The 17,919-nt window shown below is 40.3% G+C and overlaps 1 protein-coding gene across 1 annotated transcript; it reads left to right on the forward strand.

The window, feature by feature from the left end:
- The first annotated feature begins 16,275 nt into the window (after window positions 1–16,275).
- On the forward strand, window positions 16,276–17,878 carry LOC118170708 (uncharacterized serine-rich protein C215.13-like). The gene is made up of 2 exons (XM_035333231.1): window positions 16,276–17,652; window positions 17,849–17,878. The coding sequence occupies exons 1-2, from the start codon at window positions 16,276–16,278 to the stop codon at window positions 17,876–17,878; spliced, it is 1,407 nt and encodes a 468-aa protein (XP_035189122.1).
- The last annotated feature ends 41 nt before the right edge of the window (window positions 17,879–17,919 follow it).

Raw genomic sequence — 17,919 nt, forward strand, 5'->3', positions numbered from 1 at the left:
CCATGAGCACCGCTGCGTGTCAGGCAGAAATGGGAGAGATGCAGTGTGGGACTCTGCGTGGGACATGTGTCTCCTCACTTCAACAGCGAATTTTTCATGGCAGGGCCAAATTTTAGCAGTGCTCATGAATGATACAGCGGAAGATGCGGACTGCCCAGGTGTTGGGTGTTGGTGTCACAAATCCTGAAATGTGAGTATGCATCCCTGGCACGATAATCCCACCATACCGCTCCTGTGGGTCTTAAGCTCCCCTCTATAGTCCTTTTGGACTAGTGTAAGAAGCTGATCTGCTGAGCAAGGCCTACAGCCTGCAGGCAAGCAATATGAGAAAACTGATAGGAGGTCTTGCCCTTCGCTGCGGCTTGGCTGAGTTATCGCTTTGTATGGGACCCTCTGTCCATGCAGCATGCAAACCCTCGAGTCTTGTGTAAAGCTAGGCACCTCATCTGATCGTGCTGCTTTTAGCAGATAGTAGCCAGAAAAGGAGGAGGAGGTAGTGATGATAGTTCTCATCACTATGACTAATCCCACTTGCTGGATACTCTAATTAACATTTTAAAAAGAAGTCTGCAAGGCAACGTCTCTGAGGATGCATTGACCCAAAGCTGTAGTTAAAGCTTGGTAGGGCTGTTAAACCAGTAGCCTTGCATTAACAGGATAAATGTTTTCAGAATAAATGTTTTCAGCTGAAAACAGCTGGCATGGAAAACATCTAAATTCCCCCTTCATGTCAGCAGGAGCATACCCAAGTCCTAAACTTCGGCTTTTACACTTTGATTTAATTCTCATCCTACTGTGTAACACCACAAAGTCAGCTTCCTCCTCTTCTTTTCCAGAATCCATAATTACAAAACCAGGAGGAGGCAAAAGAAGCACACATAATAAGGTAAGCCAGCTTTGCATTATGCCTGGAGGAAGTGCTGTTGTTACACTTCTTCCTCACCACATAATTTTGTACTGCTATTTTTTTCCTTTCTGGCAGAAGTGGCAAGTTGTTCAGTATTGGATATTAAAGTGTTTTGTTCTCTCATGAGAATTTTCTAGTGGCTTGGAACATTACTCCTGTTATTTGGTAAGCAGTAAATGACAAATTATTAACTGCTCAAATGAGTTTGAAACCCTGCCCCAAACTTATCAATCAATGCAGTTTTGTTTCCAGAATGTAGGATATGGGTGGTGGGTAAATGGTCTGATATAAATACTATGACATTTAGTCCTAAACGAGCAGACCTTTGCTGGAGGATTAATCTTCCCATTTCTAAAGCAGTCACTTTTAGAATTACACTTAACAATCACCAGGGCTGAATACGGAAGAATTCCTATAGTTGTGAGAAAGCTGCTCAACTCCTATAAGCTCTGATAGATACATGAGTACACATTAGAAAGGGGCTGTCTACTCTGTCTTTGTATGGCCTAGGAAAATTGGGCCCTCCTAGTGAGATGTTTGCTAATCAGTCCTAAAAGACATGGAGGAAGGTTGTCAATACCAGTACTAATTGCCTCTAAAACTCACTAGGAGATTGCTGACAGGGCAGCTGTGAGCACTGTCACAATCTTTGTATTAACTCACATCCCAGGAAATTATTAGTCCCTACAAACATATTCCTGTACCACTCAATAGGTGCCAGATACAGATACTGAGAATACCACAGGTTACCACATTCTTTAACAGTAAACTTTTTTTTTTCTTTTTTTTTTTTTTTTCCTATTGTGAACATGTTTAATATTTTTGATACAAACTACTTAAAGGGTTATCCTTTCTGGCAGATTTTAAAGCTTAATGACTTGGTAGGTCTTGGCAACATGCATTTGTTGCTGCAGTATATTTGCCATATTTTTTGTGTCACATATATCTGTATTTTCTCAATATGTAGCTTTAGCCGTCAAAAGGATTTGCAGAAACATACACAGGAAGCTTATCATCAATAATCTGTCCATGTGTAACACAGGAGTCAAGCACAAAACATGTAAAGAGCTTCCTCTCTGGCTTTCTCTTCTGTAAATATCTTTTAGCTCTGTGCCAGTGGTTCTGACCTCAGAGAAGAATATTCTCACTCATTCCTCCACACCTTTTTAGACCTCTCCTTCACATAGCAATGGATGTCATCATTTAGTTGTTTGCAATTTATTGCTGTTTGCTGTGTGTTTTCATCTCATAAATACCCAATGCCTATTATGGCCTTCTCTTTTTTTGTCCTGTTGCAAGCAGCAGATCCTATGCAATGCCATACAGATCAAAGATTTCGTTACAGAGCTGGATACTGAGTTATTTTGATACTTCTTCAAATGGAAATAGCTTCCATAATACAGATCCTGTTCTGTATCTTTAAGCTGCCCAAATGACTCTTCCCTTATTGCAGCCAGTGGCATGATTTGAGCATTTATGGTCATCTGGGTTGAAATCAGAGCAGGAGTGCATCCTGCTGTAGTTCACATTAGAAATGAGGGACCAAATTTTGGAGGGTGAGGGTAGTGTGAGCGTTCCTTCAGGTGTCTTTACCTCTGCTGTGCTCTCAAATGTATTTTCTGCTCATCTCCTTGTGATCTCTCTGTGTGGAAAGTACTGATGTATCTGTGCAATATTGTATCTCTCTGAATTACTGCATTCTCGTATCTGAGTGAGCATGTATTTTACAAATTCTCTTACTTATACACAATAAAACATTTATGTGTCACTGATCTTTACAGATGAGAGAATGACTCATTTTATAGTTCCACCTCTCCATTGATAAACAACTGGCAAAGCTGTTAACTTTCTATTTGTGTTGTCTTAGGGAATTTCCCCTGGTTAAGAAAACAAGCCAAGGGGAGGTATTAGGTGAGCCAAAATCAAGATTATGTATGCTGTTAATTTTGTCTTGCACCTGCTCTTTTCTTCCAGTTTTGACCAGCTAGGGAGATGAGGGGGAACTTTATCTCTTGATTAAAACCTGAATGCATTTACAGTTATATTTTTCTGAGGTATCCTGCTGTGTGATTGCATCACTATTGAAAGCTGCTTTTTCATTCCTGATTCAAAGCTCTCCACTTCAGCCAACATTAGTTTGGTTGAAAACAGTTTTGAAAAGCTAGCATACTGAGCTTCTGACAAGGCTGGAATTTAGCAAGTAAATTCACTACACCAGCTAAATATACTCACCTGTGGTGGCAAGTGACCGCAGTTTGCGTGGTAAAACATGAGAACGTGGACATGTTGGAGCAAGTCCAGGGGAGGGCCACGGGGTGCTCAGAGGGCTGGAGTGCCTCTCCTGTGAAGACAGGCTGAGAGAACTGGGGTTGTTCAACCTGGAGAAGGGAAGGCTCCAGAGAGACCCTAAAGGGGGTCCTACAAGAAAGCTAGAGAGGGACTTTTTACAAGGCCATGTACTGATAGGACAATTGTGAGGGTTTTAAACTGAAAGATGATAGATTTAGATTAGATATGAGGAAGAAATTCTTCGCTGTTAGGGTGGTGAGGAACCAGAACAAGTTGCCCAGAGAAGCTGTGGATGCCCCATCTCTGGAAGTGTTCAAGTCCAGGCTGGATGGGGCTTGAAGCAACCTGGTCTGGTGGGAGGTGTCCCTGCCCGTGGTATGTTTGAAACCAGATGATCTTAAAGTCCCTTCCAACCCAGACCATTCTATCATTCTGTGATTCTAAATATGGTTTGGGAAATTGTTCCTTCTCAGTGCTAATATACAGGAAACAAGAAAAATGAGAAGGTTTTCTACAGATACAGACAGCTAATCATCCTGTACAGAATAAATTTATATGTAAATAGAAACACAAATAGGCATGGATTTAGCAGTGCCAGCGTGGTTAAAGCTGTCCAGTTTGAAAAACCAAATCAAATAGAAAGTTTCAGACCAAATAAAGAAGCAATATGAGTATATATTTGTAAGTTCAATTGATGCATGCACTAACTAATCCAGTCATACCCATTTTTGCTGGGTCATACTTAATCTTTGTGCTCTTGACATCTCTTTTCATTGGCTCTTTGTGTGAGTACGCATGGCTTCCTGTCTGACGTTGGTCACAGGTAAACATGAGGAGAGAGGGAAGGAGGAAGGACAGGAGAGTGGATCTCACAAACACATCTCCTGTTGAAGAGTAATGGTGTCTGGGAAACAGTAGAGGCCTGATAGATGACTATCCACTGATAGTGACAGCAGAAGTCCCCCATAGAGGATGCACTCAGACCAGAATTAATGAGATGTATGGCAAAGGGGAGAAGCTTTTCCAGCTTAAGACACTTTCATGTTGATCTTCAGACTATCCAAGTACATCTCTGTTGGTTAAAAAAGGAACACCTTGAGCTGACAGCATTTTTCAGTACAAGCACTAAGCAAAGAAAAGGCCAATATCTAATATGAGGTTCCAATATCGTATGAGGTTTCTACTCATTAACAGAGGTCATTACACAGGTCTGAGACTTCAAAGGCAAGTGCTGAAGTTTTGTGTGCGTTTGTTTGCACAGGCCACCATACATCTAGCTTGCAAACATTCCAGAGAGTTGCAGAGCTAAATAAATCTCATACCTAAATGCTCAGTCCACTGAGCCTCTTTGCCAACATGACCTTTTGGAGATCTGCTGTGCTGATTACTCAAGCCTTCAGTTTTGCCCTGCTTTCCAAGAGATCTGCTGGTCCTGAAAGCTGATCTGGTTACCTGACCCCTGGGACCCCAGAGCTGGGACATGATTGAGCCATGGTTTCTTCCCAAAATTCCTCTCAGGTGGTGTAGTCCTGGTCTTCTCCTTCCTCTTTCATGTGTATCTAGTGTCAGCGGAGTGCAGTCAGCCACAACATGCCACCACAGCAATAATGGATGATGGGAAAAAGCCTCAACAACCCTACTGTCAAGCTATACCATTAGGCACTTAACACACATCCTAGCTCCAGGAGCACACAGAAAAGAATGTATTGGGAAAAAAAAAAAAAAAAAAAAAAGAGCAGGTTCTGATATTTGTAAGTTAATTGTATATAGTTGTGATATTAACCCTGGTGTTTAATTGGACAGACTGTATAGTGAAAATTGGAGTCAGGTTTATACAAATGTGCTCACTCAGCCAACAAAAAACACAATTAAGAAAGAAACCGATTAGGCGGTATGTTTCAGGGTTATTTGTATTGTTGTATATATTTAAATAACCTGGCTGTGTACTTTTCTTTACACTTGTGTATAAATCTTTCTCCCTACATTTTTTTTCACGTGCTGTTTCAGTCATTAACATGATAACTGGAGGTTAGTTGGCAAATTTCATTTCACTGTTAGCACTGCAAAGTATGGTGCGCTCTCTGGGTTACATGATGGAGGAAAGGCTCCTTCCTTGGCCTGTTTCCCCATTCTCTTTGCCTCACCCACCAGTGTGCTTTTCCCTCCCCTTGTTACTCAGCAGAGCTGAACAGAAAGCTCTCTGTCAGCAGCCTGTGGCAAGATGAATTCAGAATCTTCTGGTTTGCGCGGCCTTCCCGGGGCTGAATTCACAGTTCCTTTCATCTCTTCAACTGTAGTTGGAAGAAAGGGTGGACAGACAGCTAAACAAATATTATTACTAGTTTGTCTTAAAGTAGGGCAGGGAGGCTTGTTTGGCTGACCCTTTGTAGGACATGATTGTCCCTTTTCTTAAGGGATTTCAGTGTAAAAAGTGATAGTGGAAGAAATAATCATTATGTGAAATGCCCAATAATTGATCTAAAAAAGATTTAGGTTTATTTTTAAGCCATACAGTATTATGTCTCCCATATAGTAATGTGTCACATCCTTGAAAAGGAAGTTAGTTATTAACAGCTAGTTTTCTTCATGGTTTATATTTCATGTGTTCCTATATTTATGTATTCCCTATGTGCTTTTAAACTGCAGGGACACATAGTCCATAAAGACCTTAGCACTGCGTTTTTTTCATTCCAGCAACTTCATTTCTTGAGGGAGTTATTTATGGTTCATTCACACTTTAGGTACCGCAGTCCTTTTTAAATCCATCTGGAGAGGAGGGGTATATCTCAGAGTCGTGAGTGAAAGGCAGTTGAAAGAAGTTTCTATCAAATATTAAGTCACGGTGATCTGAAATGATGCACTACTGTGTAAAGTGAACTAAAACTCTTAGCATCAGTGATGTCCTTGTGCATCTTTGAGAACTTCTATATGAAGGCCTCAGAAGTATCCTAACCTCTTCTGCAGTGTTCTGCAGCTGCCGGTTACTACTACAGCTTAGTGGATCCACAGCAAGTGAGTATGTCATCCAGTCTGACAGTTTGAATATAGAGATAAGTACCTGCACAGACACAAACAGCCACGAAGATCCTCAGATGTGTGAGTAAAGGATGTGTGCTTTCCCAACATGCAGTGATATCCTGGCTCTGGATGCAGAAACCAGTGAAATGTTTCTCAGGTGCAACTTTGGGAATTTACAGTGGATCGTCAAGGAAACCTTGTCTGGAAAGATGATTTCCAGGCATCATTTCCAGATCACATCTGAAAAGAAGTAAGAGGGATCTGCCATCAATACCTGTATTTTTACTACTTTCCTTGCTGGAGAAATAAGTTCCAGAAAGTATGCTAAATGAAGAGGAAAAAAAAAATCCAAGAGTAGCTAAGTGTTCTCTGAAAGCGAGGAACTCTCTTTTTAATCCCATGTTATCGTTAGTCTTGGGAAGACTTTGCTGAGAGTGAACTGATGTCAGGCCAGTGGTCAGCCTCCCTGCGCAGGGGCAGAGGGCATATTCTGTCTGCTGACTTCGTTATGGCGTCATCCATTGTAATCTGATAATCTGATCATTTAGAAGCTGTGGGGTCTCGAGTGAAAATTGTGTGTCATGTAATGTCCAGCAAAGAATTCCTCTGCCTCCTGTTAGTGTAACCAGATGCCTGCATAGCCAAGGTTCATAACAGTGCTAACAGAAATGCCATCCTGATCTTACATAAGATGCCTGAGAGAAACAGGCCCCATCCAGTACATAGTGTAACAGAATACCTGTGCTGGCAGTCATTTAATGAAACGTCCAAAGCTTTAAGTCATTGAGTGGAATGGCTGGTTTCACACTGTGACTGTAACACATACATCATAAGGAAGTGGCATGGCTTTCTTCTCAGAACCAAACAGGGGACTTAGCAAAGTACTATTGCTAAAGCTTCTCTATCCCCGTCCACCTACCACACAGTAAGTTTCTGCCTAGAGTTCTCCCCAGCTTACTCCAATGTATTTGCATTCCTATTGTAGACATAAACAAACAGGATAGATATCATCACGTTCTTCAATAGCTTAAATTTATTTGGCATTTAAGCTTTCTTGAGGGGAAGAGAAAGTTTCCCAAGTGTTCGAAACTTCAGCATGCTAGTCCTCCACCTCCCTGTTGTACCAGTTGCTTTGCTGCACCCATTCACTTGAATGCTGTCTCTAGCAGAAGTGGACGGATTTCTAGACACTGAGTAGTGGTACTCATAGTCTTCAGGGACTCTTCTGTGTAAGTAAGCTATCTTATAGTGAGGAAGCAATCTATGCACTCAGTTTCTCTGTTAAGGAAATCAGGGAAATGATACTCAGAGAAACCCTCAGGGCAGATGCAGTGTAAAATGTAGCCAAATCATGTTTGTAAATTGTTCTGAAAATCTCATATGGCAGGTGCTGTGGAAATCCTTAGGCACCGAAGTCAAACAGCTTTGCCAATGTCTGTATGGGCGTGAAGTTTGCTCAACTTACTATGAATATTTTTAATGATATTAATATTGTTTTATTCACTGTAGATACTCTTGCCCTGTGCACTCTACACTTGAAATGTTTTCCTCTCTCGGCTTTGTGTTGTCAAGCTATAATCCAGAATCCACTAAAGTACCTACTTGATTATAAATACGTGCTCATGGCTTTTGCTCCTCGCTTAAACACTTTTATACACCAGGAATTGATTCACAGAAGGCGCCGAAGCTGCAACATGACAGTACAGCCATGCCAACCTAATACCCGGGAGCTGCCAAGGACAGTCCCACCCTCTTCTCTAGCCATATGCCCTGTGTGCCCAGCACTAGTTTCACATCCCATGATTTTGTGGTCTCATGAAGAGTCAGTTCAAATAGTACATCCTGTTAAAATAGATCATTCAAAAAAGGTGAAAAAAATTTGAAAACAGCTTCTGTGGTTCTCCATGGCAGCTATGTCTCTGCATATGTAGGAGGTTTGACATGCTGTATAGAGTTACAAGTGTTACGCTACAGAATGTAGACCTTCTCCTACATGAGGGGAACTTCTCAGTGATGCTAGTAAGCTCTAGTTAGAAGAAAAATAAAAATAAAAATAAAAAATAAAATAAAAAATAAATAATAATAAAAAAAATCCAGATTAGGAGAATGAGACATGAAGAGAGAAGTTGAAATAGTGGGTATCAGTAGCCACAGTGACAGCAGCTTGATCTCTTTGTGTCTAACATCAGTCTTCTGTTAGTTTGTGGGAAGGGCATTAGATATCATGCAGCAAGCCTCCAAGACAGTGTGATTTTCTTTGGGAGTCACTGTTTTAGTTTTGGATGCCAGCTCTATGTAATGAACTTTTATTGTTATTATTGGCAATAATTCCTGGCTGAGCACTGTCTTTTGAATTCTACCCTGGAAACCACAGCTAATTTCTTAATTCTCATCTGTGGTTTATGATTAACATGGATATTTGTTCTCTGGCTGTTTGGATGTCTTTCTGAAGCAGATGTTGGGTGAGTGATGCTTCTTGGTGGAGAACTGGACTTTCTTGTTTAGGGTCATTTTCTTTTCTTCCTTTTCCTAGGCCAGACTTACAGGAACAATTTTTCTACACAGCTTTATGTGGTACTGTGTTAGAGTCCCTGATATAGCTGTGACTGCATTAATGCATCTAATGCACCACACAGAACAAAGTCAAGAAAAGTTGCTAATCAAGTCACAGCAGCAGCATGGTCTCATTAGCATAATGCTACTTTTTTTTTATTTTTTTTTGTCTAATTAATTGTGATGAACATCAGGATTTCTTGGGCTTTCCTGATTCTGATTCTAGAGCCAGGTTGGATCGGTCCCTATCTCGGGTATCTTTATGGAAACCTTCTGGGTGAAGTAGACATATTCTCTGATGATGGTGTGCTTTTTTGTTTTTGTGCGCTGCCCAAATGCAGAACTTGCTTCCCTTCTACGCAGAAGACATGTGTCTCTTCCACATGGAAAGCTTCTCTCTATTTTATTCTGTTCTTATTTCCACAGTAGAGCATTTTGACAAATCCTTGATATGTCTGTCTGGAAGCTGCAGAGTTTCCAACCTACATTGTGAACTCTGGGTATTGATTCAGCTAACTGTAACTCCGATTCTTTATCTGTGCTGTTCACTATTGTCCTGGTATTTTGTACTTGATTTGTTTTCCATCCGCCCTTTCTAGGATAATGCAATGCAAGTCTGAGAAGGAAAATGTGGGCTTCATCTCATCAGAGCTAGTTAAAGTACACTCATTACTTCTGTGGCTCTCTACTCAACACCATGCCTCATTAACCCTCCACAAAAGGTACTATGTTTTGCCAACTTTAACAGGAATAGTTTCTAGGAAACCCATTTTATCTCACTGAAAATCCAATGGTGAATGATTCACATTTAAAATATATGTTTAGATTCCATTTGCTTTTGAAATCAGTACTGCTGAGTGACTTTTTAAAAACATGTTCTCAGTGATTTTGCAACAGTGGAGGCAGCCTGTCTGTTCCTATTGCTATAAGGGGTAACTCAGGCTTTGCTGTAGCTTTTTGTCTGGGGTGGCAAAAGGTAAGAAAAAAGACCCCCGGCGCAGGAGTGCAGCCAATATAAAAAGTCCCCGTTCAGCTGTGAAAGGTCTTCCTCCAGATTACCCCGCTGCCAATGCTGAAGATCCAGGTGCACTGAGATACAGCTACTCCAAGTCCCTTAACTCACAATATAAAATACAGTCTCAACAACAGTTCTTGTTTCATGACATTTGTTCTCCTAAAGCCTCAAGCTCCCATAGATACGAAGGCCTTCAGCATTCCTATTTCTTCTGTCCTAAATTCCTTAGCAATATAATGACAGCAAAAAGTATCTCAATGTGATCATCAGAGTCTCCCAAATCTAGGAGGCAAATAAAAGGCATCTCTTACCCTTGTTTGTTTCCTTTTTTTTTTTTTTTTTTTTCCTGTCATGATAACTGTGATTTTTTTAGCCTGATTGTGTTGTTTTGGATAATTAGGTATGGGAAGATGGAAGTCAAATGAGTTCAAGGTTCTTGAGAATTGTTTCTTCGAATTAGGTCTTTTTGTTGTTGTTGTTGTTGTTGTTGTTGTTGTTGTTTTGTTTGTTTGTTTATTTGCTTGTTTGTGATTTTTTATGGCCAGAAACTTGTTTTATCCACCTGGGAGTGTCCTTCCTCTCCCCTTCCTCCACATTGCACCAAGCCCCAAATGGATGGGATGTGTGCAATATGCTTCTTTTTAGTGGATCTTTGTCTTCACAAAGCACAGCGTAGAACTGTCTTATCATCTACTCAATATGCATATGTTCTGTGCATAAAACCCACCGTGTTTCATCGTCAATGAATATTGACTGGTCATTTCAGAGCTGGCACCATGGTTTAAGGCAAGGTGACCTGAGGGCTCATAAATGACATTTGTGAAGAGTAGAAAATATGTTTCATATTTGTGTGATAGGAACATCACAATGAATTAGAAATTGATAAATCAGTTGCAAGTAGGAGAGTTGTTGAAAAGAGAACATACTCTCTGGCACTGAAAATACTACATGAGAAGGTAATTCTTCCAGAAGCTCTTCTGGACAAGGAAGAACCTCACTTCCATTCGTTATTAATGAGAAAGCAAATACAAAATAAAAAGGTAAGAGACAGTCTTGAGTTAATACATAATAGGCTGGTATTAGAACAAACACATTGCTTTCCACTGAATAATGTAGATACACATTGTTAAGGTAAGCTGAACTCTTTGAAATGAGGCTCACCCACTAAGTAACTGAAGATAAATTTGAATAAGCTTGATAAAAACTGAAGATAAAATTCAGTAATAAGGCACTTCTTACAAACGTGGAAAGAACAGTTAGTGCTTGGAAGAACACTTTTTCTTTCACTTCCCAAACCCACAGAGCAAGACCATGAAACACATCCTCACTGACAGTACTGATATGTTTTAGGAGGTTCTTGTATATGTTAGTTTGGTATTGCAACATGATAAAAGAAATTAAAAACAGTGTTTTATTTTTCCCCTGAATTGTAATTTCCCCCAAGAAATTGCATCTTTGGCTAATAAGTGGGCAGGTGAGAATCTGGAAATGATGTGTGTGATGGCTGGCATTAAAAGAATGAATACATCAAAATGGATGATTTTTCTTTCAGCTGTGAAGTCACTAACATTTCTCCCCAGTTTTTGCTTCTAGTGATTCAAGTTGACTAGGGGCTTAGATGTCCACAAGTATTTTTTCCCCGTTGTACTAGTAGACTTAATAAAAGATACTGCGCTTCCAATTGCAAGTACCTTCTATATTTCTTTTAACTTTCATTTTATTGGGAAGCTAAGGCCTTGGTAAGCATAGGTTTTTAACAACATGCTCTTAAACATATGAAAATTAATATCTCATTTTATTTTTTCTAAAATTTTGTCTAGAGCCTTTGAGCATCTCAGAGGAATGCCAAGGTCTTAAACAAGTGAAGTCAATGGAGTTTCAGTCATGTTATTTCCTTCAGTATCCTCACCTCCTACCTCTAGGTGTAACATGACTTTCGTTATGAGCTTTGAAAGCTATATGTAAGAAGTAGGTGGTGAGTCAAAGCTGAGAGGTGAGTAAGGTGAATCAAAAGGCATTACAAAAATTTAAAAGACAGCAAAAGGCGTTACGAAATTAAAAAAAAAAAAAAAAAAAGACAGTTTGATACTGGCAACTCTCATATCTTTAAAGCAGGTGGTAAAACTTGTTTTGCATTTTAAACAACTTTTATTTAAACAACTTTTATGGTAAAACAAATGGCAAGCTGAATTAGAGATTAGTTTGCCCTTGGGGCATAAATTGTCACAGGTATAAAAAGAGAAACTGTGGAATCCAGGCTGCTTAACAGGGAAGCTTACTTGAGCCTCAGTTCTGGCAACAGGCTGTGATGAAACAAATAGCTTGTCTACTTTAACTAGCTCACAAAGAATAGATTTTATTTATTTATTTATTATGTTAAGGTAATATTCCGTTTGCTTTATATCAGTAAAAATTGGCCTATACTGCTAAATCCAAACTTGGTTTGTTCTTTTGGTTCATAAAGAACTTCCCTTTTAAACAAGTCAAGTGTTATTGTATGCTAAAAACCAGTAGTGTTTCTTCTAAGATAATAAAAAAACTGTTTTTAATAGATAGACTTTGCAGCCAGTTTTCTATGGCTCGTTTCATTAGATGTGAACCCTGTCACAGATGGTGACCCTGGCTAAGAAAGGTAATGAGGGGCATATCTTGCCCTTTCCTCGATAGGACCAGAGGGCTTGTTCACAGATGAGTAGGACCTGCAGAGGCCATGGGAGATTAGGTACAAACACTACCCTCACATGCGGAGTGATGCTACCATAAGTGTCCAAGCAGAGCATGAGCTGAAGAGTGGTGTGAGGCTAATGGGAGTTCAAAAGAGGGAGGAGCCTGAAGACATTGGACTCCTGGGTAAGAGGAAGATGGAATTTCCAATGATTTCTGCAGGAGAAAATAGCTCGTATGCATTCTTTAAGCATTTCAGTTGAAACTGTAAACAAGTGATTGCTAAGAAAACATCTGACTGCGTCAGGAGTTCCTACATCAAACAAAGCACAAAACTGAAATCTGCTGCCTTGCACCAAAGAACAACAATACATTTTCCTGGGTTCATTTCAAGGACTGTTTGTCTTGATCTCACCTCCCTGTCGAAGGGAAACCAAAATGAAACTAAGTTTAAAAACCGTATCTGCTAGAGCAAAATCTAGGATTAATGTAGTTACAGATGTTCTAGGTCTTGAAAGCTTGACAGATCCTCAGGTAGGTTATAGTCTATCATCAAGTCTGTGATCCTAACCATATCGCATAGAGTATTCTCAGTGAAAAGCCAGAATGAATGTCCCAGTAACAGTGAAACAGATTCTTCTACTTTAATTTGTGTATTTCATTTCCTCACTCTCTCCTCAGAAATGATGAGAAAGCTGGAGAATTAGTGTCCTAACTTGTGTGACTAGGAAAACAGGACCCATATAGTTCTAAAGAAACAAAATTATGAAACAGAGTGAAATCCACCCAGGAAGATGTAGAAGAGAAGAAAGACACAGTAATACTTTTTGTAATGGAGACACAAGAGGTTATCAATTAAAGACTAAATAATACAAGTATATATATAACACAAGAACCTCCACTCCAAACAGGGAGTGCAGGAAATTTAAGTACTCTTGCTGTGCCAGCACAGGCAGCAGCCCCAAGGAAGGTGGGTATTAAGACCCTCTGAGCTTCAGAGTAAGAGGGAATCCTTTCCCCTTGTGAAGCTCCACAAGTGCTCTGTCTGTTTAGCAGCCTAAGTATTTTGTATCTGAAAGCAAACCTCAGGCAGGAAGGAATATTAAAAATATGAGATAATGTAAATGTTTAAGTCATTGATGAGCTCCCAGGCACACAGAGGTCTGGGGTTTCTGTAATTATTGGTCACTGAAGAGAAGGAAGGTAGGTGAAGATTTGACCCAGGCTAGGTGACCAGCTGTGTCTGTCAGTATCAACTGCCTATAGTTAGGGGGTGCTTATTTGCTAAAGAAAACATGGACAAACTCAGGTAATAATCAGAGGCCTGGTTATCTAGTATTTTTCACGTAGTCCAAAGAGGTGAACTAGCAGAGATTTGTGGCTGCTACAACCTCTTTATAGTATTGGAAAAAAAAAAAGGTTGATGTGTCTTTGGTGCATTTGTAGCGATTTGGCATTCTAATCCAATAAAAATACATGTTAGAACTGAATGCTTCAACATCTGCTCTTAAATAATTCAAAATATTGGAAAACATGGATGGGGAAAAAGTTTTATCTCTTGATTAGGGCAAGGCTTTTGAACTTGAAACAACAAGATCTGTATCTTAGTCGTGCATTACCCAGCCCCAAGATTGCTAAAATAACCCTCCTGTTCAAATATCGAACAGTGTTCAGGTGTGATGCATTGCACACTGAATTCTGCAAGTCTTTCCTTTTGATTCACTAGACTGAATCACGTTCAGACTTTGTTCTGGTAAAGAAAAGCAAGCATACTTCAACAGAAAACTTCGGAATTTATTATAGTACGAGTCAGGTGTGAGAATTTCATTACATTGGCTGCGATCCCACCTGTGTGAGGGATTAGCTGACGCTGAGACGTAACAATGCAGCCTCACCCTGTTTAAATTACTGACGCCTTCAATCCAAAATGTCAGTTTCACAAATGGAAAGAGTACAGTAAGGAGGTGAAAACTTATCATGGGGACTTGGAATTACCTTTGGCACTTCATTTTCTCTCTTCTGTGTAAGTTAAAATCTTATTTACCCTTGTGATATATTTAGAGGAGGTCCTAGAGATAAATTTGAAACAATAATCTTGGGAGTGCTGGGGGTGGTGGCTAAAAATTAACATAAATAAATGCATATAATATTTACAGTTACAATTTATTTTTAAATTTCTCTTAAATGTGTATATTTCAGGTATTTTAGTGGGGGCATAAAGCTGCAAGTAAATAAAAAAATGAAAGCAAAGTATGTGGAAGACTAATCTAAAAAGATGAAACATAGCATTTGACCAGATTTTCTGATGTTTTTGGGTCTTAAATCTCTTAGTTATGAGACCAATGAATGCTTTGTTTTGCCTATCTTTCTTCCCTGAAAGACTCTTTGGGGAAAAAATTATAAGAAAATGTGGACAGGGTTATATTGTGCTCGCTGTAATGCAAGATCTAAAAACTAAGAGTCCTCCCTTATTGTACTGTCTAGCTCCATGTCATTCAGTACAGATGAGTGTAAGTTTCTTTAGTGATTATCAGTAGTTGCTATTAAGAATCCAAGGGATATGTACAGAGTCGTAAAATTTAAGCTGTATTGGGATACAGAAAATTTATTGGGTCTGTAGGAGGGATTTTGCAAAATATGTATAAATTACACACTGTTAAGGATATTCTAAACGATAAAATAAATGCCAATTTGGTTATGCAGATATGTTAGCCAAGGGAAGTTAACTAGTATAGTTCTTTGGTTTAGTTACTTTAGTACGCAGGGTGAGTGGATCCTTTAAGATTCACACAGCTGAAAATAAAGAGCTAGGATATTAACTAAGTGTTGCTAAGGAGCGTTACATTGAGGGGAAAAAACAACAAAACAAAACAAAACAAAAACACCAACAACAGAAAAAAGCCCACAACTATATAATCAAGATAGAATAAGTAGGGCAACTAAATGAAATAAATCTGAACTAGTCTGTATATAATGACAACAGGAAAAGGATTTGATTTTCCCTTTAAAGAAATATGAGGAGAGTAATAAATGTTACAGTCTTCATGCTTGCAAACAACAGTAGTTACTATTGATTAATAATTAGAGGAACAGGTAAACAAAACAGCAACAAAAAGAATTTTCTCTGAAGACAATTAATGATTTGGGATATATAAAAAAATACATTCAGGATAAATGCTATACCATGCTTGAGACAAACAGTATAGTGAAGACATATTTGCCTAAAAAAAAAAAAAAAAAGACTAAAGAAGACAAAATTATATTAAAAATTGCAATCTTTGGAAAACATATTTTCCTAGTTATTTCTCTAAAATTTTACCATAGAGAAATGTACAAGAAATTTAGAGAAGCAAAAGAACATTAAAAAAAAAAAAAGACCAAAAAAAATCAGTGCATACAAAAAGATGATTAAAATCTATAAATGATGTAGAATAAAAATAAATATCTGGAAATCAATAAAATAATTAAAAAAAAACTCTTTAAATATATATAAAGAGAAAGCTGATAAAAATGGAAGGATGAATAGAGAAAATAAATGAAAATGACAAAGAAAAGAGAATTGAGAAAATAAGTACAACCTTAAAGGAAAAAAAAAGATGACTTTAAAATTTATCACAACATAGGAAGTCAAAATTTAGTATTAAAAAAAAATACTGCAGAAAAAAACTATAGAGTAACTAAAACTGTCTTTTAATATGGAACATGCATTTTATGTACCTCAATCCAAAATGAAATGAGAAAACTAGTGAATGGTATGATGTCCAATGTGCAAGAAATAATTTCATATTCCCTCCCCCACACATCTTTGTCAGCTGCTTCTGTGGTCACCATGACAGAAGTCACAACGCAGACGAGGACCACAACGCCATCTAGGACAGGGAGCACGCTCAGGCTGTCTGGAGGGAGAGAGGCCACAAGCGCTGCCTACACGTCCGTGAATTGGGACAACAATGTGACCAGCATGGTCACAGCGAGTGGCAGTGCCAGCTCTGTGTCTGTGACAGCCAGATCGACAGTAGCCAGTGACTCTCCTTCCCTTGCTGTCTCCTCAGCTGAACCGTCCAGCAGCGGGCCAAGCAGCAGCAACAGTAGCACTGAGCCAAGCTTGTCAGCCACATCCCAGCCATCCAAGGTACTCACTTCCCCTATTGACTGGACCACTGCTGGCCCAACGAGTGTTGGGCGGGGTGCTGTGACAGTGCTCACCACCAACAACCAGAAGCAGGAGCATGTCACGGCACAGCTGGAACCAACATCATCTGCGAAGTCAAGCCCATTACATTCTACATATCTGGCCTCTGCTGTTAGCCCTGGCATGACTCATACTGGCTTATATGAAAGTCCCACTGTGGCCCAGGTGAGCAGCACTACATCTGACACACGTGATGAGACTTCTATTTCCCTCCCTGCCACATCTTTGCCAGCTCCTTCAATGGTAAACACGGCAACTAGAGAAGTGAGGATGGAGACAGTGCTCACTGTGCCATATAGGATGGGGAGCTCGATTGGGGTGTCTGGTGTAAGTGAGATCAAAGATGTCAGCTACACCTCCATTAGTCAGGACAAAAATGAGACCAGCATGGTCACAGTGAATGGTAGTGCCATCTCCATGTCTCTGACGTCTAGCTCAGCAGGAGGCAGTGACTCTCATTCCCTTGCTGGCTCCTCAGCTGCACCGGTCAGCAGTGCGCTAAGCAGCAGCAGCAGTAACGCTGATCCGAGCTTCTCAGCCATGTCCCAGCCATCCACGGGCTTCACTTCCCCTGTTCCTGTGTCCACTGCAGGCACTACAAGCATTGGGCGGGACACAGTGACGGTCCTCACACAGACCAACCTCAACCAGGAGCAGTCCACGGCATATTTGGAGTCCATGTCATCTTTCACGGCGAGCCCATTGCCTTCTAGAGCTGTGGCCTCTGCCGCTAGCCCTGCCACCTCTCATACTGGCTTAGGCGAAAGTCCCACCATGGCCCCGGTGAGCGGCACTATGTCTGATGCACATGACAAGACTTCCATTTCCCTCCCTTGCACATCTTTGTCAGCTGCCTCCATGGTCACCATGGCAGCTGGAGAAGCAAGGACGCAGACTGTGCCCACTACACCATCTAGGACGGGGAGCTCCCTTGGCGTGTATGGTGTAAGTGAGGCCACCACTGTCAGCTACACCTCCATTAGTTGGGACAACAATGAGAACAGCATGGTCACAGTGAGTGGCAGTGCCAGCTCCATGTCTCTGACGTCTAGCTCAGCAGGAGGCAGTAACTCTCCTTCCCTTGCTGGCTCCTCAGCTGCACCAGTCAGCAGCGTGCTAAGTAGCAGCAGCAGTAGTGCTGAGCCGAGCTTCTCAGCCATGTCCCAGCCATCCACGGTCCTCATGTCCCCTGTTCCTGTGTCCACTGCAGGCACTACGAACATTGAGCATGGCGCTGTGACATTGCTCACCACAACTACCCACAACCAGGAGCAGGCCACA

This window comes from Oxyura jamaicensis, chromosome 1 (genome assembly GCF_011077185.1).
Source record: "Oxyura jamaicensis isolate SHBP4307 breed ruddy duck chromosome 1, BPBGC_Ojam_1.0, whole genome shotgun sequence".
NCBI lineage: Eukaryota > Metazoa > Chordata > Aves > Anseriformes > Anatidae > Oxyura > Oxyura jamaicensis.